General features: G+C 46.7%; 1 protein-coding gene across 1 annotated transcript in view; it reads right to left on the reverse strand.

Annotated features, from left to right (window-relative positions):
- BLTP3B (bridge-like lipid transfer protein family member 3B) overlaps window positions 1-24,918 on the reverse strand; it is a 177,916-nt gene that overhangs the window by 102,067 nt on the left and 50,931 nt on the right. Inside the window, exons 2-4 of the mRNA XM_068278319.1 lie at window positions 13,998-14,160; window positions 4,007-4,045; window positions 1,657-1,751 (exon numbers count right to left, since the gene is read on the reverse strand). Coding sequence (XP_068134420.1) covers window positions 1,657-1,751; window positions 4,007-4,045; window positions 13,998-14,160 — 297 coding nt within the window. The remainder of the gene's footprint in view (window positions 1-1,656; window positions 1,752-4,006; window positions 4,046-13,997; window positions 14,161-24,918) is intronic.

A 24,918-nucleotide genomic window follows, 5' to 3' on the forward strand; every position in this document is an offset into this window, starting at 1 on the left:
GGGGGCAGAGACTGCTGGAACGGAAGTAGTTAATACAGCATCCACAACACAACCCAACAAAATCTTTTCATTCCAATGCTCACCTTCTAGCACTAGTATTTTTAAAAGGACAAGTGAAGTGAGAGGTATATGGAAGTTGCCATATGTATTTACTGTTAAACAATACCGGTTGCCGGGCAGCCCTGCCGGTCTATTTGGCTGCAGTAGTGTCTGAATAACACTAGAAACAAGCATGCAGCTAATCTTGGCAGATCTGACAATAATGTCAGAAACATCTGATCTGCTGCATGCTTGTTCAGGGGCTATGGCTAAAAGTATTAGAGGCAGAGGATCAGGTGGACAGCCAGGCAACTGGTATTGTTTAAAACCAAATTAATATGGCAGCCTCCATATACCTCTCACTTCAGTTGTCCTTTAACTAGTTAAACTTTAACTTTTAAACCATACCAGTTGCCTGGCAGTCGTCCTGATCTTTCAGGCAACAGTAGTGTCTGAATAACACCAGAAACAAGCATGCGGCTAATCTAGTCGCACTTCACTCAGGGTGGTCGCACACACACGTGCGGCTGCGATTGGTGTGCGGCATTAGAGACGATGCATGCAGATTGGTCCCTGCGGCAGACTGCGCAGACAGGGATATCTGCACGACCCCGCCTACTGCTCAGTGACATACTTACTGCCAGACAGGAAATACGTACCATCAATTCTCCAGATTTGGTGCAGCGCTACGGCGACAATCCATACAAATTGTTTGCGGTGCCACTGACTGCCATAATCTCGTGCAGCGTTTGGAAATGCGCTACAGCTTCTGCGTTGGCGGGACCACTTCTATCGCATTGCGTCGCAGCACTGAGGCCTGTCACAGACAGTAACGGCTACTGTGACGAGCTGCAGCGGGGGAGTGTACTGCATCGCTCTATTGGGCTTCATTCACAAACCCGTGATAAATGCTATCCCGGCTGTGATAAGCTCATCGCGCGGGTTAGAGAATGACAGGTTTGCGCACGTAAAAGTAAAGGTTTGCGCACATTAACTTTCCCCGTTCATGCGCTAACCAGGGCTGCTCAAATCCGGATCTGGGAGACATCCGGATAGTTGCTATCCGGATATCTCCCAGTAAACCTGTGTGGGGTGGGTGGGGGGTCAATCTTACCTGTCTGACGTCTTCTTCGTCTGTCCCTCGGCGCCTCCCACGATGCGCTTTACGTGCGTCACGTGATTACAAACACTTCCTCCTTCAACCCGGAAGGAGGAAGTGTTTGTAATCATCCTCCTTCAACCCGGAAGGAGGAAGTGTTTGTAATCACGTGACCGCCGCTTGGACCGCATTGTGGGAGGTGCCGAGGGACGGACGAAGAAGACGTCAGAGAGGTAAGATTGACCCACCCCGCACAGGTAACTGGGAGATATCCGGATAGCAACTATCCGGATGTCTCCCGGATCCGGATTTGAGCAACCCTGGCGCTAACCCATATTTTAGCGCGTGAACAGCGAAGTTAATGCGTGCAAACCTTTACTATTATGCGCGCAAACCTGTACGCGCTAAGCATATCACGCCCATGATATAGTTGATCACGGCTTTGTGAATGGAGCCCAATGTGTGCAAGGGGCGTCTTGTCAGTCTCATCATCTCTGTAGGCACCTCTCGGGTCTCACCTTTGCCCGCCCGATGCGGTGACCAATGGGGAAGGTCCGTTGCACGCACGTGGCTCCTCGCAGGTGCTCATCTCCATGATGACTTTGTCCAGGGACTGCAAAATAGACTTACATTAAAAACTGATCGTCCAACATCAAGTTAGAAATGCAATAATAAAGCAGAAGACCTTATAGCGACTACAAAACATTAAAAAAATATCAGTGGTTGTGGGACACCTCGAGCTATCTGGGTATTCTGTAGTTTTGGTTTATCCCATAGAGCCACATCAATCTATGCCATGCACTGATGAGGACCAGAAAGTCAGAAACAGGCATGTTGGGCTGATGTGGCTCTGTAACACGTATACCGTAAGCTACAGCCTTGCTATACACTAGCGGCATTCAAAGGATATTAAGAGAGGATTTGCCTATTCAGAAGAGATGCATTGTGAGAGACCACAGTTGCTCGCTTACAGCTAAATTACCGCTAACACCTTCTGTTGTAAAAAAAGGCTTTTTAGTCTCTTAGCAACTAAACATTCTTCAGAGGCTACAAACCTACAGAACAATATGTTCTGTAGCCTCTGAAGAAGCGGGTAACCACAAAATCAGCTGTCTGGCTCCTCCCACCCCTACTGTACACCATACGTTCTGTACCTGAAAAACCACGATAAACGTACCGGTTTTTGATTCATTGCCACTTTGCCTGCTGCATACTATTTGGATGTTCCTGTCTGCATACACCTCTGATTAGTACCAGTGGTTTGGGGGCCACACTGCCAGCTGACATCTAGTGCCAGCCTGTTCTCTACTGCTTTGGACTGACACTTTAACACCGACAGTGGTCTGTGAAATATTAACACGCAAGGAAACGTCACAAATAGGCATTCTGTACAGGTGGCGTCCAATCACGACTTAGGCCTCGTTCACATCATACGCGCTTCCGTGCGGATTTGGAAGTGCGTATGACGTGGTGAAACGCAGGAACGGCAGAAGGGCATAGACAGCCCTTCTACCGTTCACATCTACTGTGCTGCGCAGCAGTACGATGCGCTGGGAAGTGCTTGCGTACTGCTGCCTGCATTTTGCCCGCAAGCGCAGAGCTGATCCCATCACTGTCAATGGATGGGATCAGCAGCGGTGCAGATGGCTGGCGATTGGATGCGCTGCGTTCGGATCGCACAGCCATCTGCGTTGCTAGATGTGAATGAGGACTTAGGCCATGTTCACATCTGCTGCGCTGAGAAACTCGTGAAAGTGCGCGCTGAAAAATGCATGCGCTTGTGTGCGCACTTCTGTGCGTTGCGCTGCACTTCTTTAAAGCACATTTTGCTTATTGTAGCAGCAGCAGCAGTTTTCATATGTAAATGTATTTTTTTTTCTAATTAAGGGTAAAAACCGCATGCACTTCTATGCGCTAAAAAAGCGCACCCATTCACTTGCATTGAAGTGCGCTTTACAGCTCAACGCACAGAAATGCATGCAGCCCTATGTTTTTGTAACGCAGCTCAGCGCAATGCATAGATGTGAACCAGGCACATTTTGTTAAATGGGAAAATCAATATCTTGCAGAACACACAGGGCAATGCACTGTGAAAAGCGCACAGAAACGTCCCTGATGTGAACAAGGCCTTAAAGAGGAATTCCCGTAAAAATAATGTAATAAAAAAGTGCTTCATTTTTACAATAATGATGTATAAATGATTTAGTCAGTGTTTGCCCATTGTAAAATCTTTCCTCTCCCTGATTTATATTCTGACATTTATCACATGGTGCCATTTTTACTGCTGCCAAGTGATGTAGCTGCTGCATGCTGTTTTGGCAGTTGGAAACAGCTGTAAACTGCTATTTCCCACAATGCAACAAGGTTCACAGACAGGAAACTGCCATGTACTCAGAATTTCTTTGTGGGAGGGGTTTCACCACAATATCAGTCATACAGCGCCCCCTGATGGTCTGTTTGTGAAAAGGAATAGATTTCTCATGTAAAAGGGGGCATCAGCTACTGATTGGGATAAAGTTCAATTATTGGTCGGAGTTTCTCCTTAACCACGCTGGAATCCACCAAGCTTCCCATAGTGGCCCATTCTTTTACAAATGTTTATAGAAGTAGTCTGGCATGCCTAGATGCTTTATTCTGTACTCCTGTGGTCATGAAAATGGGTGGAGCATCCGAATTCAATGACTTGGAGGGAAATGCCAATATTTTTGGCAATATAATGTACTGAAGAGAGGTAGATGTTTTGGGGGGGAAGATGCTCCAATACTCGGGCATGTGGTAGAAGGGGCTCACAACTGAGGTGTAGGAGCCATACATGGGGGGTAAAGAGAGTTCTTAAAATACGCAACAATAATAGTCAAGAATAATTACCAAGGAGATTGGATGGGTCTTCAGCTTAGTCCATGGTATCTGCAACACATTAAAGGTCAATAATACTGTAAGTAAAGATATAAAACATATAAAAAAACACCAACAGCACAAACACACAGAAAGAGAAATAAAAAAGTGTACAATCTGCCTTTTGAACATTCAAAAATCTCACTGCAGTTTTATGAAAAAAATATGCGGTCATTTCCCTCTATGTGCAGCACTGTATCTCCAAATATGAGCCAAAGACTGGGCATAAACACTGTGCGTTTCAGATCGCAGGGGGGCTGGACTGTACCAGTAAGATCACAGGGGGGCTGGACTGTACCAGTAAGATCACAGGGGGGCTGGACTGTACCAGTAAGATCACAGGGGGGCTGGACTGTACCAGTAAGATCGCAGGGGGGCTGGACTGTACCAGTAAGATCACAGGGGTCCTAGATTGTACCAGTTAGACCACGGGGGTGCTGGGACTATACCTGTCCTCCCCCACAGAAAAGAAGCTCAGCTGTAACATGTCCATAAAGTGATCATTACTCAAATTGTCATCCTAAAATGCTGTGTATTGTGTTTTATTGGCTGACACAATCTACACATGGTCACTGGGCGATGCCTGCTGAGGCACAATCTACACATGGTCACTGGGCGATGCCTGCTGAGGCACAATCTACACATGGTCACTGGGTGATGCCTGCTGAGGCACAATCTACACACGGTCACTGGGCGATGCCTGCTGAGGCACAATCTACACATGGTCACTGGGCGATGCCCGCTGAGGCACAACCTACACATGGTCACTGGGCGATGCCTGCTGAGGCACAACCTACACATGGTCACTGGGCGATGCCCGCTGAGGCACAATCTACACATGGTCACTGGGTGATGCCTGCTGAGGCACTATCTACACATGGTCACTGGGTGATGCCTGCTGAGGCACAATCTACACATGGTCACTGGGCGATGCCTGCTGAGGCACAATCTACACATGGTCACTGGGCGATGCCTGCTGAGGCACAATCTACACATGGTCGCTGGGTGATGCCCGCTGAGGCACAATCTACACATGATCACTGGGTGATGTCTGCTGAGGCACAATCTACACATGATCACTGGGTGATGTCTGCTGAGGCACAATCTACACATGATCACTGGGCGATGCCTGCTGAGGCACAATCTACACATGGTCACTGGGCGATGCCTGCTGAGGCACAATCTACACATGGTCACTTGGTGATGCCCGCTGAGGCACAATCTACACATGGTCACTGGGTGATGCCTGCTGAGGCACAATCTACACATGGTCACTGGGCGATGCCTGCTGAGGCACAATCTACACATGGTCACTTGGTGATGCCTGCTGAGGCACAATCTACACATGATCACTGGGCGATGCCTGCTGAGGCACAATCGACACACGGTCACTGAGCGATGCCTGCTGAGGCACAATCTACACATGGTCACTGGGTGATGCCTGCTGAGACACAATCTACACATGGTCACTGGGCAATGCCCGCTGAGGCCCAATCTACACATGGTCACTGGGTGATGTCTGCTGAGGCACAATCTACACATGATCACTGGGCGATGCCCGCTGAGGCACAATCTACACATGGTCACTGGGCGATGCCTGCTGAGGCACAATCTACACATGGTCACTGGGCGATGCCTGCTGAGGCACAATCTACACATGGTCGCTGGGTGATGCCTGCTGAAGCACAATCTACATATGGCTAGAGCATACCTCCCAACTTTTTGAGATGAGAAAAAGGGACACTTAAGCCACGCCCCTGCCACACACCTGATCACGCCCCCGTCACACATACCATAAAGTTTTTTTTTAAGAAAAATATGTTGTTTTATTTTTTTTTTTTTTATTCTTTATTTATCCAACAATAAATATTTCCCATCATCTTACAAAAAGAGACAAAAAGATACCAGTACAACATCTTATACATATACTCCTAAAAGCGTGTCTACCCCCCCCTCCCCTTCCCCAGGTCTGACCCACCTCCACTGTTCCCAGGGCAGTACTTCTTCTCTCACCTCTTCCTACACCAGTTCTTGTTAGCCCTAACTCCTTCCTGACCTTTCTCCCATCTTGGGGAAGAAGCCCTTTCCTTCTCCTCAGTTTGCAACCCCCTCTAAGAGACACTGGTACAAGATTTAGAACCACCACCCAGAGAATTAGATCACACCCAGTGTAGTGAATAGATACCCACCGGTCCCACCTGTCTTTCTCTTCATGGTGACCAAGATTTATACATAATGGCCTCGGCCCCGGGACTCCACCGTATGCCACCTCCACCAACCGCCCGGCCACCCGCAGATACCTACGAGCCCAGGCCTATGTCTCCCTGCCCATAGGCTCGCCTCACATCCCCCTCTAGGCACTATATCTTACCCTTCTCATGTTCTTCTGTTTCTCTGAATTCTAACCATTTATCCCACCCCCGATTTTCTTTTCCCTTAATTATACTTGAAAGTTCTTCCATCTGATAGATTTGGTCTATTTCTATAAACCATTCCCTTATGGTGGGGGCCTGTTGACACTTCCAGTTTCTTGCAATTAGAATTCGAGCTGCATTAATTAAGTGCATCCCCAATGACCCTCTATACTCTTTAATCCCTTTTTCCACCAGATGTAGCAAATATACCTCCGGACCTGACTGAACTGGTATTCCAGCCAGTTCCCATATATATTTCTTTACCTTCTCCCAATAACCAGCGAGGCCTTCACATGTCCACCAAATATGCAGCAACTCACCTCTTTCCTTACCACACCTCCAGCACATTGGGCTTGCCCCACTCATCTTGTTTAATCTAACTGGCGTATAGTACCACCTCATTACTAACTTATACCCAGATTCCTGTATTCTAGTGGACATCGAGGCCTTGTGTGTCATCCTCAGAATTCTTTCCCATTGGGTGCTCTCCCAGTTCCTCCCCATGTCCCCCTCCCACTTTATTTTGTACTTTAGAGTATGGTCTTCCTCTTCCTCCAATATTTTATAAATTTTTGCTAATGTTCCCTTTGTCGGTCCCTCCATCAGACAGAGCCTCTCAAACTGAGTCAGTTCCCTTGAAAGTGTCTCCCTCGTGCCCAATGTGAGAAGGAAATGTCTAAATTGATACATGCTCCACCTATCTATCTGCGTCACCTGAAGTTGTTCTGCTATTTCCCTTTCATCCAACCATCTACCTTTTCTAATCATGGAGCAAATCTGTGGGCTTCTTCCCATCCTCCATTCTCTGTACCCTCCTTTAAGGCACCCCGGTGGGAATCTGTTGTTTCCCAACAATGGCATGAGGGGAGAGGGGCTCATAGAAATCTCCCTCCTACTACTTACCTTCTTAAAAGTCTTCAGGGTATTTTCTACCAGTGTACCTGGCATTCGGTAATCCTCCAGTACATATGGGAGCCAGGGGGCTTCCCTCAGTTCACCCTCCACAAATTCCTTTTCCACCCCCACCCACTGTTTCGAGGCTTCATTTCTGTTCCAATCAACCACCCTTGTACAGACAGCCGCCTGATAATATCTTATGGGATCCGGTACCGCAAGACCCCCTTTATCTTTTGACTGTGAGATAAATGCAAATTTCAACCTAGCCCTTCTATTCTGCCATATAAATTTTGTGAACATCCTTCTTAATTCATCCAGGTAGCTCCTGGGTAGAGGAACAGGGAGGGCCTGGAAGACATATAACAGCCTCGGCATAATATTCATTTTAAGCACATTAATCCTTCCAAACCAGGAAAGTTTCAATTTAACCCATCTTTCTAGATCTTTTTTCAGAATATTGAGCAATGGATAGTAATTTAATCTAATATTCTCCTGCGTATTTCTAGCCAGTTTTATACCTAGGTAATTTAAGGAGTCCTTCATCCATCTAAATGGAAAATTTGTTTTTATTTGTTCTACTTCCTCCTCCTTCAACCCCATACTCATCGCCTCACATTTATCCCAGTTAATCTTAAAATTTGCAATCCTCCCATATTCCGTAAATGCCTTCATTAAGTTTGGCAGAGCTATTCTGGGCTTTGTCAGATAGAACAACAAGTCGTCCGCATATGCAGCGATCTTATGCTCTGTCAGACCTATTTTTACTCCTGTAATATCTGTGTTATTGCGGATTGTTCTCAGGAAAGGCTCCAGGGTTAGGGCAAATACCAGGGGGGATAACGGGCAACCCTGCCGGGTTCCATTTGTTATTTCCAGGGGGCTAGACAATATTCCGTTTACTTTGACTCTGGCCGTTAAATCTTTATACATAGATGCTATCCAGGCTCTCATGTTTTCACCCAAGCCTATATGTTCCAACACCACCTTAATATATCCCCACCTGACCCTGTCGAATGCTTTTTCCGCATCTGTAGATAGCAAGACAACAGGGCCAGGTGAGGATCCAATCCACTGAATCACATCTACCGACCTCACGGTGTTATCCCTTGCCTCCCTCCCCTGTATAAATCCCACCTGGTCATAATGCACCAACTCCTTTAATACTGGGTTTATCCTATTTGCTAAGATTTTTGCTAGCACCTTTAAATCTATGTTGAGTAAGGATATGGGCCTATATCCCGCGCAGGATGCCAAATCCTTCCCCTCCTTTGGGATCACAGAGATATGTGACACCAGGGATTCCCGACCCAGTCTGCCCTCACAGTTATCCTTTGCCTTAATGGCATTTAATGCCCTCACCCAGTACGGCTTCAGGATTTCTCCAAATCTCCTATAATATTCCAAGGTGTATCCGTCCGGGCCTGGGGCCTTCCCCCCTGGCATTTGCCCCAACGCTCTATCCAATTCCTCCACAGATATTTCTCTCTCCATATTATCTGCATCCATAGGATGTATTTTTCCCATGCCAGAGGCTGTCACATAGTCCTGCATGCCCCCCCTGCTCCCCAATTCACCCTCTTCCATCCCATACAGTTTAGCATAGTATTTCTGGAACAACCTGCATAAGGACTCATTCCTATAATGCTTCTGCCCTTTATTGTCGCACAGAAATGGAATGTAATTCGCCGTCTGTTGCTGCTTTAGCTGTCTCGCCAGCAACCTACTTCCCTTGTTTCCAAACTCATAGAAATTTCTTTTACATCTAGTTGCTGCAAATTTTGCTTTTGAGAATAGCAGACTCTTAAGCTTTTCTCTTTCTCTTATCAGGTCTGTCCGTACATTTTCTGCTAACGTTTTTTTATGCTGTCCCTCCAGCCTTGTTATTTCTGCCAGGCACCCTGCTATTTCCCCTTCCCTCGCCTTCTTCATTCTACTCCCCTCTCTTATCAGGATTCCCCTCATTACCACCTTATGGGCCTCCCACACCACTATCGGCGATATCTCACCTCTAGCGTTCTCCTCGAAGTAATGTTTCATCTCCTCCTCGAGCATCCGCACCCTTTCCTCTTTTCTCAGCAGTGATTCATTTAACTTCCAATTCCATGGGCCCCTCTCCCTTAGTCTAAATCCCACCTTGATACTGATCGGGGAGTGGTCTGATATTACCGATGATTCAATTCTTGTCTCAATTTCTTCTGATAATAAATTATGCGAAACCAGGAAGTAATCCAGTCTCGAATATGATTTATGCGGGGGCGAATAATATGTATAATCCCTTGATGTGGGGTGTTGGATCCGCCAGATGTCCACTAATTGGCGCTTACTTAATTCCCTCCTGACTCTTTGATGGGCTCCTCTGGTGAGGGATGACTTCCCCGTGGAAGTATCTACCTGGGGGTCCATTACAAAATTTAGGTCCCCTGCCACCACTATTGTTCCCTCTGCAAATTCATCTAATTTATTCAAAAACTGCTCCATAAATCCCACCTGTCCCGTATTTGGCGCGTATATTACCCCTAACGTCATCCTTCTATCATTAAATACCCCCTTTATTATTAGATATCTTCCCTGTGTATCTTTACTTATTTCGATCTCCTCTTGACGTATACTATTTGCTAGTACTATTGCTACCCCTCTACTTTTAGCTTCCATATTGTTACTATAGTATGCGATCGGGTACCTTCTATTGGTAATCCCTGGATGTTGCTCCCCTCTCAGGTGTGTTTCCTGCAAGAAAGCAACGTGGATTTGTTGTTTATGGAGACTCTGGAGTAATATAGCTCTCTTTTCTGGGATATTCAGCCCATGGACATTCTGGGAGACCATATTAATTTGTGTCATCTTTTTTGTTTGTCTACTCTTCTTTTATGGACCGGTGGGGAATTTCCGAGACAGTGCCAAAGTAGTGAAAGAAAGAAAGAAAAAAAGAAAAGAACACCAAAAGAAAAGTTTAAAACAGCCAGCCTTCCCAGCCTATTCTCGTTTAGTGGACGTCGTCCACTCTCCCTTCTACCGGGGTGTATGAAAATCCTTCTATTTTGAGGGTTTTTCTCCCCTCCACTATCCAGGGCTCTCAGCCCTTTAAGAGGCTGAAGACGGTACATCACCACACATAAGGCGCCCCCCCCCCACCAGACGGATCATCTCCTCTTTGCCTTCCCTGCTGTTACCTACCCAATACGCCTCCCCCTACTTTTCCCCTATTCCTCCTCTCTCCCATTCCTAACCTCCTCCTCCTCCCCCACACTACTCACTCCAACCCTCCCTAGTGCTGGGCTATTATTTACGGTTCCAGGGAGATGGGTCAGGAAAATTATAACTTTCCCCTTTAACCACCCCTACTGGTACTATCCACCTTTTACAATTTCAAACAGCAGCTCTTCACCCCCCCACCCCCCCATCATTGCACATCACCTCCCAAATTCTTATCCTTAAAGAGAGCACTCAAAAACACACACAATGTATTTTCCCTTTTGGAGTATATATCAATCCCCCCCCCCCCCTAAACCTAACCACAACCCAAGTGTCACTCTATATCCCCCATTTCCTCCCCATTATCCCCTCCTAACAGGACCTTCCACATCCCCTAACATACACTTTAGGGTTTTTTTTTTTTAATTAACCTCCTCTCTACTTTAATCGTGTGTATTCACCTTTTCAATCCTTACAACCACCCTGTACGATCTGTGACAATCCACCCCGCAGTTCTAGTCACCTCACACATTGCTCCCCTGCCCCCCCGTTTCTGCACCCATACCCCCCCTCCGCTGTCCTATACACTTTTATCCTAAGCTTAGGGCCCTGTTAGCACACCCCTTAACTTTAACCATCTCTATTTCATAGTATCTTCACCTGATGTGCATTATTACCTATCCCTAGATCGCTCCACTCTCCCTCCCCCCCCCTCTACCCCCTGGTTTTCAGGCTGGGCGAGGGGGGCACCTGTGGTGCGCCCCCCGTCCACCCCTACCGACCAAGGCATAACTGTATGAATACATTTCGCACCCATTCATATCCCATATACCTCCGTTGTGTCTTCACATATTATGTGTAAATCCATACCATTATATCACACCACACCCCTTCCCCCCCCCCCCTGGTTTTCAGGCTGGGCAAGGGGGGCACCGCGGTGCACCCCCTGTCCACCCCCACCGACCGCCTCCCTCCCCCACCCCCCAAACCCCCCCCCCCCCACCAAACATAATTTGTCTACATGTATTTCACACCCACGCACAACCTATATACCTCCCTTGTATCTTTCCATATTGTGTGTAATTACATGGCATTATATCACACCACTCTCCCTCTCCACCCCCTGGTTTCCAGGCTGGACGAGGGGGGCACCCGGGTGCGCCCCCCGTCCACCCCTACTAACCACCTCCCCCACTCCCCCCTCCCCCACAACCCGCCCCTCAAAACCTGGTTGTGTACATCAGTTTTACACCCAAACATATCCTAGATACATTTCTCTTCCCCTCCCATCCCCCCCCCCCCCAGTCCGTATCACTTTCAACCCATCCCTCGGTTGGAGATATTACTTAATGTAGAGGTTAGTACTCCTTAGGCATATAATGTTCAGTTCAGCAGTATAGAAATGTTGTCGAATAACTTTCAGCTTCGGCGGCCTAGCCGCGTCTTACCCAACATTATCCCCTCCATGTCCCAGTCAGGAAGCTCAACCGCTGCAATATCAAATGTTCTGAAAAGTTCGGGCAGGTCCTCGGGCTTTCTAAGAGTAAACGCAAGAGCTCCCCTTTTAATTTGCAGAGAAAATGGGTACCCCCATCTATAGATCGCTCCTTCCCTCTGTAGCACCTGAATCAGGGGTTTAAGGGCTCTCCTCTGTTGAAGCGTTGACGTTGCCAGATCTTGAAAAAGTTGTAGCGATTTGCCTTCGAATTCTATTTCTGGATGTTTCCACGCTGCTGTCATAATTGCTTCTTTTTCCGTGTAGTAATGTAGGCGACAAATCACATCCCTATCTTTTTCACCTGTTCTTGGGTTTAATCCCAGCGCCCGATGAATTCTGTCAATAACAATCGCTTGATCTTCCGGCCTTTTCAAGATCCTGTTAAAGATAATCTGAGCAGTTTGACGCAGCCTCTCTCCTCCTATGGATTCCTGCAGCCCCCGGATCCTGATGTTTGAGCGTCTGGAGCGATTTTGCATATCTTCTAGTTGGGTATACACCACCCTATTAATTAATTTTTGATTATTTCTTTCTTGCTGTAGCTCCATCAGCGTTGTTTTCACCCTAGAGAGTTCCTGCTCTAGTGCCTCCGCCCGTGCGGTTAACACTCCCACCTCTTCTCTTAATGTGTTCACCTCTACACGTGTGGCGGCTAATATTTTTTCCGTCTGATCACTTAAGTCCTGTTTTGTAGGCAACATTTGTAGGTATGCCCACATTTCTTCTAGGCTAGTGGATTTTCTGTTTATGTCAGATTGAGATGGGCTCTCCTGGGTTGTTCTGCTTGTCTTTGCTGCTGTTCTTTCGTGCGGGCTACCAGTGTTTGCCGGGGTAAAAAAGTCTGCTGCACCCCTCTGTGGTGTCTTAGTCCCGGGACCTGTTGCCCCCACGTTGCCCGTTTCAGTGCCCTTTTTCTTTGTGCCCCCTGCCATCTCAGGATGTTCAGCGCGGCCTTTAATATACTTCAGTGTGATCTCTGCAAGCTGACAGACACTTTTGGGTTCGCAAGAACAGCTAGGGCTTAATACAGCACGTCACACTTGCTCCTACTGCTGCCAGACCATGCGTCACTTCAGGTTCCAACACTCAACCTGCTATCGTGTTTTAAGTGGAGACTTCGCAATTCAAGGGGGGGCAGGGGGGGCAACCGTCTCACCTTCACAGCCTGCTTTCAAATTTCCGTCCTCTCACAGCTCCAGGCTGACAGGATCGCTCAGCGTGACTCAGATGGACGTGGGCAACTCTCCGGGGTCACTCTACTCTCTTCACCCCCTCTCAGTCAAGTCCTCCTAGCCCTTCCTCCCTCAGCCTGCTAGAGGGGATACTCTTCGCCTCCTCCGCCTTGCCTCCACTTCCGCCGGGCAATCTTGGCGCCCTCAGCGCACTCCAGACTCAGAGCCTACGGCGTCCAGCCGCTTTCCGCTCCACTCCGCCAGCTGTCGCCGCCCGCTCCGATTCCCTTCCGAGCCGGGGTGGCCACCTCTCTTATCGCACCCCCGGGCGTCTGGTTCCTCTACCGGGCCAGCTCCGCAAAACGCCTTAGCTCCGTCTCGTGGTGGGGAAGCGGTGCGGACAAACCTACGTCATGACGTCCGCTCCTCCCCTCCCAACCAGGACCCTTTCAATCAACTTCTCAAATATGTTGTTTTATAATTCAAACCACACTGATCCTTTCTATCCTGGTTCATTTTCCTTCATGTTAATATTTTAAAAATTAGTAATTTATCAATTTAAAGGATGGGAATAAAGTTTAGAGTCAATCCTACACATTTTTTAGTAGAGAAATATATATATGTACATAGAAAGAGGGACAAAGTCCTGAAAGAGGGACAAATGAGGAGGAAAGAGAGACAGAGGGACAGGGCTCCCAAAGAGGGACAGTTGTGAGCTATGCTAGAGTTGGATATCAGCTGGGACGATACAGTTCGAGGCAGAATAACACAACAGGGAGTATCAGACAGACCCGAATAGCAGCTTTGTTGCAGAAGACTTTGTTGATGGCGAGCCAGGTGGGAAGGTCCAGCATGTTCTGCAGCACATCTTCATCCAGTTCCAGGTTAGTCAGCTGACCTTCCCCCTTCAGAGTGCTGAGGTTGATCTTGTCGGGAGACAGGTTCTTTGTGAACCTAAAGCAAACAAACAGAAAGTCACATTACAATCCACACAAATAAGATAAATAGAATGTAGACTTTCTTCAAGGGCTTGTTAACATCTAGGGTGTTTTTGCTATTTTTTTAAGCGCTGGTGTTTTGCAAAATCGCCCTAAGGGTCCTTTTCCACTATGGCGTTTGCTGAATCGCAAAAATCGCAAACCGCAAGTTATTTTCATATCGCTATGGTTTGCTTTTTAACCTAGGAATCGCAGTAGGTCATTTCCACTACCGCGATTTATTTTTTACTTAATCGCGAACGTGCGGCGGAGCGATTATTGCCGCGATTTTGCTATGCAGTGCATAGCATAGCAAAATCGCGATCGCAAACGTCGGGAAATCGCTGGGTAATTTTTAATTTTTGCTGAATCGCAATTGCTAGTGGAAAAGGTGCCTAAAAGAGCTTGCGCAATGATTCCTTATGAGAGAGTTCACATCTGGGCGGTTCATTTCCAATCCACTCAGCAAAGCGCTGCATGGGCCATTTAAAGGGCCTTTTTCCACTATTATTTATTGTACTTATAAAGCGCCAACATATTACGCAGCGCTGGACATTAATTTAGGTTACAGACAATATTTAGGGGTGACATACAGCAATATGACAATACAGGAATACAAGAAAACCAGATCACACAGCACAGTATTAGCACCAGGTAATGCTTAGTCAGTCACTGGATGGAGCATGGAGATTAGGCAAGTTAGGTTCACTCAGATGCATAGCATGGGTGCACAGTAATGGAGGTGCATGATCGGGTAGGACACAAAAGGAGGAGGACCCTGCCCAAAGGCTTACAATCTAGAGGGAGAGGTAAGGACACGAATGGTAGGGGATCAGAGTTCAGCTGTAGGTTTAGAGCACTTGTGAGGGGTAGTAGGCCAGAGTGAAAAGGTGAGTTTTGAGGGCTTTCTTGAAGGTGCTGAAGGAGGGGGCTGCCCTAATGGGTGGAGGTAGGGAGTTCCATAGTGTTGGAGCAGCTCTTGAGAAGTCCTGGAGGCGTGCATGGGACTGGGTGATGCGGGCGGCGGTCAGGCGAAGTTCATTGGAGGAGCGGAGTGAGCGGCACTACACAGCTTAATCGCAAAATCGCAAATCACTAGTGATTTTTAAATCGCTAGGGTTGCTACGTTATCATAGAAATCATGAGACGTATTTTCCACTATAGTGATTCGATTTGTAAATCACAATCGCTTTCTGGAGCGATTTTAAGAGGGATAATGCAAAGCAAATGAAAAATCGCAATCACAAGCATTTGTGATTGTGATTGCTAGTGGAAAAGGGCCCTTAGGGCGATTTTGCTACAATGGAAGGTATAGGAAAAGCGGAAACCGCTCACAAAATCGCTTTGTGCGGCGAATGCGTTCGCGCTTTGATGAATAAATACATGGTATTTATTCATTTCCGGGTCAAAGAGTTCACTTCCTGACTTGCGACAGGAAGTGAAAAAACAAATCGCTCTGCAAAAGTCCTTTACGCAGAATCAAAGCACGCAGGTAAATGCCGGGAAGAGGAAAAAAAATAAAAAACGTGCAAAAAATTGAAAATCGCCGGCGTCAGCGAATTTTGATTTTAGATGTGAACAAAGCGTAAAACATTTACTGCATTTATGCAAAACAAATTAGTTTTTTGTTTTTTTTAGTTTTTTATATGATTAAAGAGATCCGATAGTGGGTTTCTGCATACCTAATTTGTAGTAAACTACTAATTTAAGTGGACCTGAACTCAGAATTTCCTCTCTGCTCTAAAACATAAGCAACAGCATAATAACCTTTAAAGAAAAACATTTCTTTGTTGTAGCTTATCTGTAGCAGTCTGCCAACTTCCTGCTTTCATAAAAGCAGACATAGGGTTAACATCCTGTGTTCACAAATTAGCTGTTCTGCCAAGGCAGCCAGCTGACACAGCCAAGAGATCAATTTACACTGGTGGTTAGTCACAGATGAGAGGGAATTAGCCAGGCTAAACTCTCTAAATACATACAGGCTGCATTTCTCTATGTTTTCCTTCTGTCCTGTGCAAGAGTTCAGGTCCTCTTTAACTAAAGCAGAAGTGCAGGCTGCTGTCATGGAACTGTGATCCCAAGCCAGCCCCTGTGGTGGATAGGAATCCATCTAAGGACTTCTGACTGGACTCCACCCCCCTCCTCCTCAGAATCTAATCCTACCATAGTCATAGTCTAATGTCCTACCATATTATTATTATTATTATGTATTTATATAGCAGTGACACCTTCTGCAGCACTGTACAGCGTACATAGTCATGTCACTGACTGTCCTCAGAGGGGCTCACAATCTAATCTCTACCATAATGAGTCTAATGTCCTACCATATTATTATTATTATTATTATTATTATGTATTTATATAGCACTGACATCTCCTGCAGCACATTACAGAGTACATAGTCATGTCACTGACTGTCCTCAGAGGAGCTCACAATCTAATTCTACCATAGTCAGTCTAACGTCCGACCATATTATTATTATGTATTTATATAGCACTAACATCTTCTGCAGCACTTTACAGAGTACATAGTCATGTCACTGACTGTCCCAATGTAACCATTATTCATGAAGAAATTATGCAGAGTGAGATTACAGGCACTTCTGGAGGCTGCAAACTGAAGTAAAACAATCATTTTGATAACATGACCACCCCAAAAGCTGTGTGCAGCAACGCCACAGTTTCGTAGCAGTGAAAGTGGATTTTCCCTTTACGGCCCGTTTCCACTAGAGCAAATCTGCATGCGTTTCCTGCACGCAGATTCCCATAAGCAATACAAGTGGATGGGCCTGTTTCCAAAAATCTACACGGCAGACCCATCAGAATTCACACGCTGCACACGCACGCGATTCGTCTGTAATTTAATTAATAGGAAAACCGCAAAGCGTTTTAGTCTTGCAGTTTTCCATGCGTTTTCGTTTAAAAACACGTCAATGCTTACCAGCACTGACATGGTTAAAATCACATAGCGCAAACCGCAAGCGAATAAGTGTTAAAATCCCTATACAAACGCAAACTAATCCGCAACCGCATGCGGATTCATTCACACGTTTTTCACAACGGAATTGTGACGCAGTAGAGGAATAGTGGAAATGAGCCCTCAACTTCCTGAATTTTTCAGGAAACAAAATAAAGCACAAAACTTTCGGAACTGTAGCTAGACTGCGTGATTTTATTTTTAGTTCCTACATTTTCATTTGCTAAAAAACGTTTAGCCCTGTTCAAGAGTTGAAAGAAACGGTTCCCCAATCAGACTGGATAGATTAGCATCAGCAGGTGAAATAATTCCCGGGGAATGTTCTAGGCCTCTGGGCCTGTCTGAGATCAGCAACCTAATAATAGGAATGAATCCTCCTGCCAGCATGAAATGGGTGGAGGCAAGTCCCAGCCCTTGTCAAAAACTATTAGAAAGCTTCTATAAATAGCTGACAAAAACTAGTTCATCCTCTTAATTAGAGGAGGCACAGTGATGCAATAATGACACAATAAAATGAATTAATATGCATGCGGTCCCATCCAATGTCATTGTAACACGTGGAAATGTAATTAGTTTTTACAAATACTGTATATTCCGGCGTATAAGATGACTGGGCCTATAAGACCTATAAGACGACTCCCAACTTTTCCAGTTAAAATACACATTTTGGAATATACTCACCCTATAAGGCTACCCCTCTTGACTGTTGAACATTTGTATACTGTACTGTATGTACTGGTGCTATACTGTATAAACAGGTACAGATACTGGTGCTGTACTGTATGTGGTAGTATACAACAACCAACCAATCACGGCAAGCGATGTACCTTACCGGCGATTGGCTGGTTGTTGTATACAAAGCCTGCTTGGATTGGTCAGCTTTCCTTGTCTCCAAGACTATCAGAGCAGAAGCGCAAACATGCCTCTTTCACCCGTCTGGCCCGCCCTTGTATACTTTTACCTCCTTCTCTGCCTCTCAGATCTCGCATACGCACGTCTGTGCCGCTTCACTGCAGTCCTCAGGAGTGAGATCTGAGAGGCAGAGAAGGAGGTACGGTAATAGGATACAAGGGCGGGCCAGACGGGTGAAAGAGGCGTGTTTTTCTGGGCACAGCACCGCTCTCTCGCTTCTCCATACCCCGGGCGTTCCGGACGCCTGCAGCTTGCTCCGCCCTTCACTTACACTTTCCCAGTGAGGTGTCTCCTCACTGGGAAAGTCACTTATTTCCAGGAATCCTGGTGAGTGCATTTTCTTCTATCATACTTGCAGAGCACCGCCCTTGCTGCTTTCACATGGTCACTGCATTTTTGCACGTTTTTGAGCCCATTCCCCGAAACACCCCCCCCCCCCAAACCACCACCGTATGCGGAAAGCGCAGATTCTCCAGCCCGGCTCTAAAGTTTAAGCACCTGCCCTATAAGACGACGCCCGGCGTACAAGACAACCCCTGACTTTTAAGAAGATTTTCCTGGGTTAAAAAGTAGTCTTACACAACCTGATTATACAGTAAATTAATCGATCCAGTGTAGCGGTAGGGCATAGAAGTCTGTAATACTTCCTACTACCAACTACTGAATCAGAGAGCTTAAGCGCTTTAAGTCTTATGGGAGAAAAGCGCTATAAAAAAAAAAAAAAAGTAGTTGTTTAGGGGGCACAAAAAGCGACCACTGAGATGATCACTCAAGTCTGCAATATTGTCAAATCTCAGCTAGGAGGTAATAAAAAGGTACGTACCCAACTTTTCGCTCGATTTCTCCGGCGATTGTTGTACGCAACGAGCGATCATTTCTGCAATTTTGCAATGTGTACATGATGGCACGAATGAGGTTTTGCAACGCATGGTGATTACGACTTTCAGGGCGGATCGGATCTTTAAGATCCCCGACGACTCCTGCGCAAAGTGCCTTATCCATCTTCTGGTGAGTATGTGGCTTAAAGGATACCCGAACTGAAATGTGACATAATGAGATAGACATGTGTATGTACAGTGCCTAGTACACAAATAACTAGGCTGTGTTCCTTTTTTTCTTTCTCTGCCTGAAAGAGTTAAATATCAGGTATGTAAGTGGCTGACTCAGTCCTGACTCAGACAGGAAGTGACTACAGTGTGACCCTCACTGATAAGAAATTCCCCCTTTTATCTCTTTCTTGCTCTCAGAAGCCATTTTCTGCTAGGAAAGTGTTTTATAGTTGGAATTTCTTATCAGTGAGGGTCACACTGTAGTCACTTCCTGTCTGAGTCAGGACTGAGTCAGCCACTTACATCCCTGATATTAAATGCTTTCAGACAGAGAAAGAAAAAAAAGGAACACAGCATAGTTATTTGAGTGCTTGGCACTGTACATACACATGTCTATCTCATTATGTCACATTTCAGTTCGGGTATCCTTTAAAGTGGATCAGAGATGAAAAACTAAGGGTGGCCCATACATGGTACAATTTTTCATTTTTTTCGATTAGATAATTTAGTTTAATTATTTCGTTAGATCGAATTTAAAGATTTTTCCAGCATGTCTGATCTGATTTTTCTCGAAAAAACGGGATAATCGTTTGAATTTCTTGATCGAAAAAAAATAAAAATATTTTCAACTTTCATTCGATTCGATCATTTAGATCGAATAAACGGGATAATCGAACATTTTTATTGTACCATGTATGGCCACCATAACTATGACAAGTAACTTATCTATATATCTTATCTAAAGTTTTCACAGCAAATCTAGCTGCAAACCACTTCAACAGTTTCATGTGTATTTATTCCTGTGATACAATGACAGCGGACATGTTTTGCTTGTCACATTACACACAGGCAAGCTGCTCTGCATCTCCAACCGTCAGCTCACTCCCCTCTCCTGCTCCCTCTCCTCTGCCTCTGAAATCTCTGGCTAGTAACACCTCCTCCTGCCCAAACTGAGCTCCCATAAGCCCTTGCTACATGGAGTGCCAAGGCACTATGAGTTGTGGGCAAGGCTTGTTTAGTTTATAGGGAATTAGAGTATTAAAACATAAAAAACATTAAAAAAAAGTATTTGGCTTGAGGAATGCCCTATAAACTATATGTAAGGAACACAATTATGCAATGAGTACAAGTTTATCTCGGATCCACGCCCCGTATGGCGGTGTAGTGGATCACACTTCTGCCTTGTTGCGCCAGAGTCCCCAGGCTTCAAACTTGACAAGAAGACTATCTGTATGAGTTTGTATGTTCTCCCAGTGTTTGTGTGGGTTTTCTCCAGGCATTCGATTATTTAATTCACACTGCATGAGCAGGAATTTTTTTTTATAAGCGTATAAACGCCCTTTTCGCATGTACGTGCACAGACCCCCACATACACCAGATTTCACCTTCACCAGATGTAGAAGTTGTTAGCGCTGACGCACACAGTCTCCTGTGACAGAAAACACACAGGTAAGAGACGCTGCCTCAGATATGCCGCCGCCCCTTCTCCCGTTCCCTGCAGAGTAAATGGCTCAGAGAGATGTACTGGGTCACTGCAACCTGCCAACACCTCGCTCTCCACAGCAAGAGGACGGCTTGCTGGCAGCACCCTGCAAAAGGACTTCACACCAGAGAACGGGGTAAGAGGCATATTTCCCAAGCCACATGTCAGAGAGATGCAAAAGGAGTTTTGGAGTCACCAATATCCCATAGCTTTACCTTTCTCGAATAGATCCTCAGCGGGGTCTGTATGGCTGATATTGTGGTGAGACCCCTCCCACAGTGTGATGTCATGACCATGGTCCTGACAGCTTGCTGTCTGTGAACCTCGTTGCATTGTGGGAAATAACGGCTGTTTCCAACTGCCAAGCAAGCAGTATCTCCCTCTGTGCATAGAGCTCTCAGTCACAAACATTCCGTACAGATCACCTGGCAGAATTAAAGAGATCGCCACCAGTGATAAAATATCAGAATGTAAATCAGGGAGAGGAGAGATTTTACAATGGGCAAACACTGACTAAATAATCTATAAATGAATAATGTAAAAAATAAGCAATTTTATATATTATGTTACTTTCACTACAGTTCCTCTTTAAGTTAATGCAAACCGTACATTATAAAACGAATCGTTTTGCTGCAGCAAAGATCGGAATACACCCACAGGTGCCACTCACGTGTATGCGCGCGCCCGCTACCCGCTGTCAATGGGCGGTAGGCAGAGCCAGTCCGAGACTATCTACTTTTCTAAACTTGTGAGGATGCGCCGCCAATCCCTCTCCCCCCCCCCCCCCCCCCCCCCCCCCGAAATGGAATGATCGCACAACACCCGAGAATTTGCAGCACTGCACGTTATAGCCGCAGTGCGCCCTCCAAAAAACACCCTCAGTATAAGTAGGTACCCAGGTATAGGTGCCCCCAGTATTGGTAGCCAGGTACAGTTGCCCCCAGTATAGGTTAGCCAGGTAAAGCTGCCCCCAGTATAGGTTAGCCAGGTACAGTTGCCCCCAGTATTGTAGCTAGGTAAAGCTGCCCCCAGTATAGGTTAGCCAGGTACAGCTGCCCCCAGTATAGGTTAGCCAGGTACAGTTGCCCCCAGTATTGGTAGCCAGGTACAGTTTCCCCCAGTATTGGTAGCTAGGTAAAGCTGCCCCCAGTATAGGTTAGCCAGGTACAGCTGCCCCCAGTATAGGTTAGCCAGGTACAGCTGCCCCCAGTATAGGTTAGCCAGGTACAGCTGCCCCCAGTATAGGTTAGCCAGGTACAGCTGCCCCCAGTATAGGTTAGCCAGGTACAGCTGCCCCCAGTATAGGTTAGCCAGGTACAGCTGCCCCCAGTATAGGTTGGCCAGGTACAGCTTCCCCCAGTATAGGTTGGCCAGGTACAGCTTCCCCCAGTATAGGTTGGCCAGGTACAGTTGCCCCCAGTATAGGTTAGCCAGGTACAGTTGCCCCCAGTATAGGTTAGCCAGGTACAGCTGCCCCCAGTATAGGTTGGCCAGGTACAGTTGCCCCCAGTATAGGTTGGCCAGGTACAGTTGCCCCAAGTACAGGTTAGCCAGGTACAGTTGCCCCCAGTATAGGTTAGCCAGGTACAGCTGCCCCCAGTATAGGTTGGCCAGGTACAGTTGCCCCCAGTATAGGTTGGCCAGGTACAGTTGCCCCCAGTACAGGTTAGCCAGGTACAGTTGCCCCCAGTATAGGTTAGCCAGGTACAGCTGCCCCCAGTATAGGTTAGCCAGGTACAGCTGCCCCCAGTATAGGTTAGCCAGGTACAGTTGCCCCCAGTACAGGTTGGCCAGGTACAGTTGCCCCCAGTATAGGTTAGCCAGGTACAGTTGCCTCCAGTATAGGTTAGCCAGGTACAGTTGCCTCCAGTATAGGTTAGCCAGGTACAGTTGCCCCCAGTATAGGTTAGCCAGGTACAGTTGCCCCCAGTATAGGTTAGCCAGGTACAGTTGCCCCCAGTATAGGTTGGCCAGGTACAGTTGCCCCCAGTATAGGTTGGCCAGGTACAGTTGCCCCAGTATAGGTTAGCCAGGTACAGTTGCCCCCAGTATAGGTTAGCCAGGTACAGTTGCCCCCAGTATAGGTTAGCCAGGTACAGTTGCCCCCAGTATAGGTTGGCCAGGTACAGTTGCCCCCAGTATAGGTTGGCCAGGTACAGTTGCCCCCAGTATAGGTTGGCCAGGTACAGTTGCCCCCAGTATAGGTTGGCCAGGTACAGTTGCCCCCAGTATAGGTTGGCCAGGTACAGTTGCCCAGAGTATAGGTTGGCCAGGTACAGTTGCCCCCAGTATAGGTTGGCCAGGTACAGTTGCCCCCAGTACAGGTTAGCCAGGTACAGTTGCCCCCAGTATAGGTTAGCCAGGTACAGCTGCCCCTAGTATAGGTTAGCTAGGTACAGCTGCCCCCAGTCTAGGTTAGCCAGGTACAGTTGCCCCCAGTACAGGTTGGCCAGGTACAGTTGCCCCCAGTATAGGTTAGCCAGGTACAGTTGCCCCCAGTATAGGTTGGCCAGGTACAGTTGCCCCCAGTATAGGTTGGCCAGGTACAGTTGCCCCAGTATAGGTTAGCCAGGTACAGTTGCCCCCAGTATAGGTTAGCCAGGTACAGTTGCCCCCAGTATAGGTTAGCCAGGTACAGTTGCCCCCAGTATAGGTTAGCCAGGTACAGTTGCCCCCAGTATAGGTTGGCCAGGTACAGTTGCCCCCAGTATAGGTTGGCCAGGTACAGTTGCCCCCAGTATAGGTTGGCCAGGTACAGTTGCCCCCAGTATAGGTTGGCCAGGTACAGTTGCCCCCAGTATAGGTTGGCCAATACAGTTGCCCCCAGTATAGGTTAGGCAGGTACAGTTTCCCCCAGTATAGGTTGCCAGGTACAGTTGCCCCCAGTATAGGTTGGCCAGGTACTCTCTCCATTTCCCGTTTCTGCCTGGTGCTGCCCCCAGACTTCTGCCGCCTGAGGAAGTCGCCTCACTTGGCATCACGGGCCGTAGGGAAGTTTAAAAAGGAGAGGCAGTGTGGGTTTTAACTCTCCTTCAAAAAAAGGCCAGCAATAACTGGAAAACGTAAAATGTATTACGCACTATAAAGACAACGCGTTTCTCTGGACCTCCCCTGCTTCTTCAAAGCGTATATAGCGAGAGTGCCTGTTAGCTTAGGGCAGTAGGAGTGAGCGCCTCTACGAGGGCGAGTGTATGGCAACAAAATATCATTCATTTAAAAAAAAAAATATAAAAGGGGAGTGGGTCTTTTTGGTAAAAAAAAACATTTTTGGGCTCTTCCCCACGCGTTTATGGTTTGCATGAACGCGTTTTGGCAATTTACATAAAAAAACCTGTTTAAAATGTCCGTGGTCATAATTTCCCAAAAACATGCAAAATTCTTTTCAGAATGGATTACGCAAAATCAATTTCATTTTTTTTTTTTAATCGTAATTACTTATAATCGAAATTTCACGTAAGCCAAAATTAGAAAGTGCAGGAAACCCGCATAACAATAGTGTCACTGTGCAATTTTTCTGCAATCCAGCAATTTAAAAAATATTTTTTTTCCCCGTCGCAGAAGCAAGGCAAATGTGCGGTACACCTGGCAGATCGCGGTGGAAACGAAACGGTAGAAAATAGAAAGAAACGTGATCGCATTTCTTAGTGGGAAAAGTTCCCATAGTTTAGTTGACTTGGCGGCCGATCCATCAACCAATTTGAGAATTATTAACGGATAGCAAGGAAATGAGCAGCGCTACTTAAAAACAGACTAGTGCCTACCTGCAAAAGAGTGCAAGCCCCACTTGTGGGGTCGAATACACACCGAGCATACACATGACCTGTCTACCACTAGAGGAGGATGTTTGTTTCCATTAACAGCTTGCATGCAACCTATTAAGTACTCGTCCCTCCCACTGCGAAGAAGTCAATCCTCCATGGGAGGGGCCTAACACTTACTAAATCCTAACCTATGTACATGCATAGCCTGGGTGCGGCCAATCAAATAAAATCGAAAATTGAAAATTGCGCAAAAGGTGGATCAGCGCAACACCAGGCCGCCTCCAAATGGCCTCCATCAGAGATGCGCTGAGCCCCCCCCAGGAACTACAAACGCACCTTGAACCCAAACAGAAGCTCTGCATATACACCAAAAGCATGGCTGTTAAGTGGGAGCAGCTGACCAAAAACGAATTACATTAGTACATAGCAAGGAAATGAGCAGCGCTACTTAAAAACAGACTAGTGCCTACCTGCAAAAGAGTGCAAGCCCCACTTGTGGGGTCGAATACACACCGAGCATACACATGACCTGTCTACCACTAGAGGAGGATGT

The sequence above is a fragment of the Hyperolius riggenbachi genome, chromosome 3 (assembly GCF_040937935.1).
Source record: "Hyperolius riggenbachi isolate aHypRig1 chromosome 3, aHypRig1.pri, whole genome shotgun sequence".
In the NCBI taxonomy this organism is placed as follows: Eukaryota; Metazoa; Chordata; class Amphibia; order Anura; family Hyperoliidae; genus Hyperolius; species Hyperolius riggenbachi.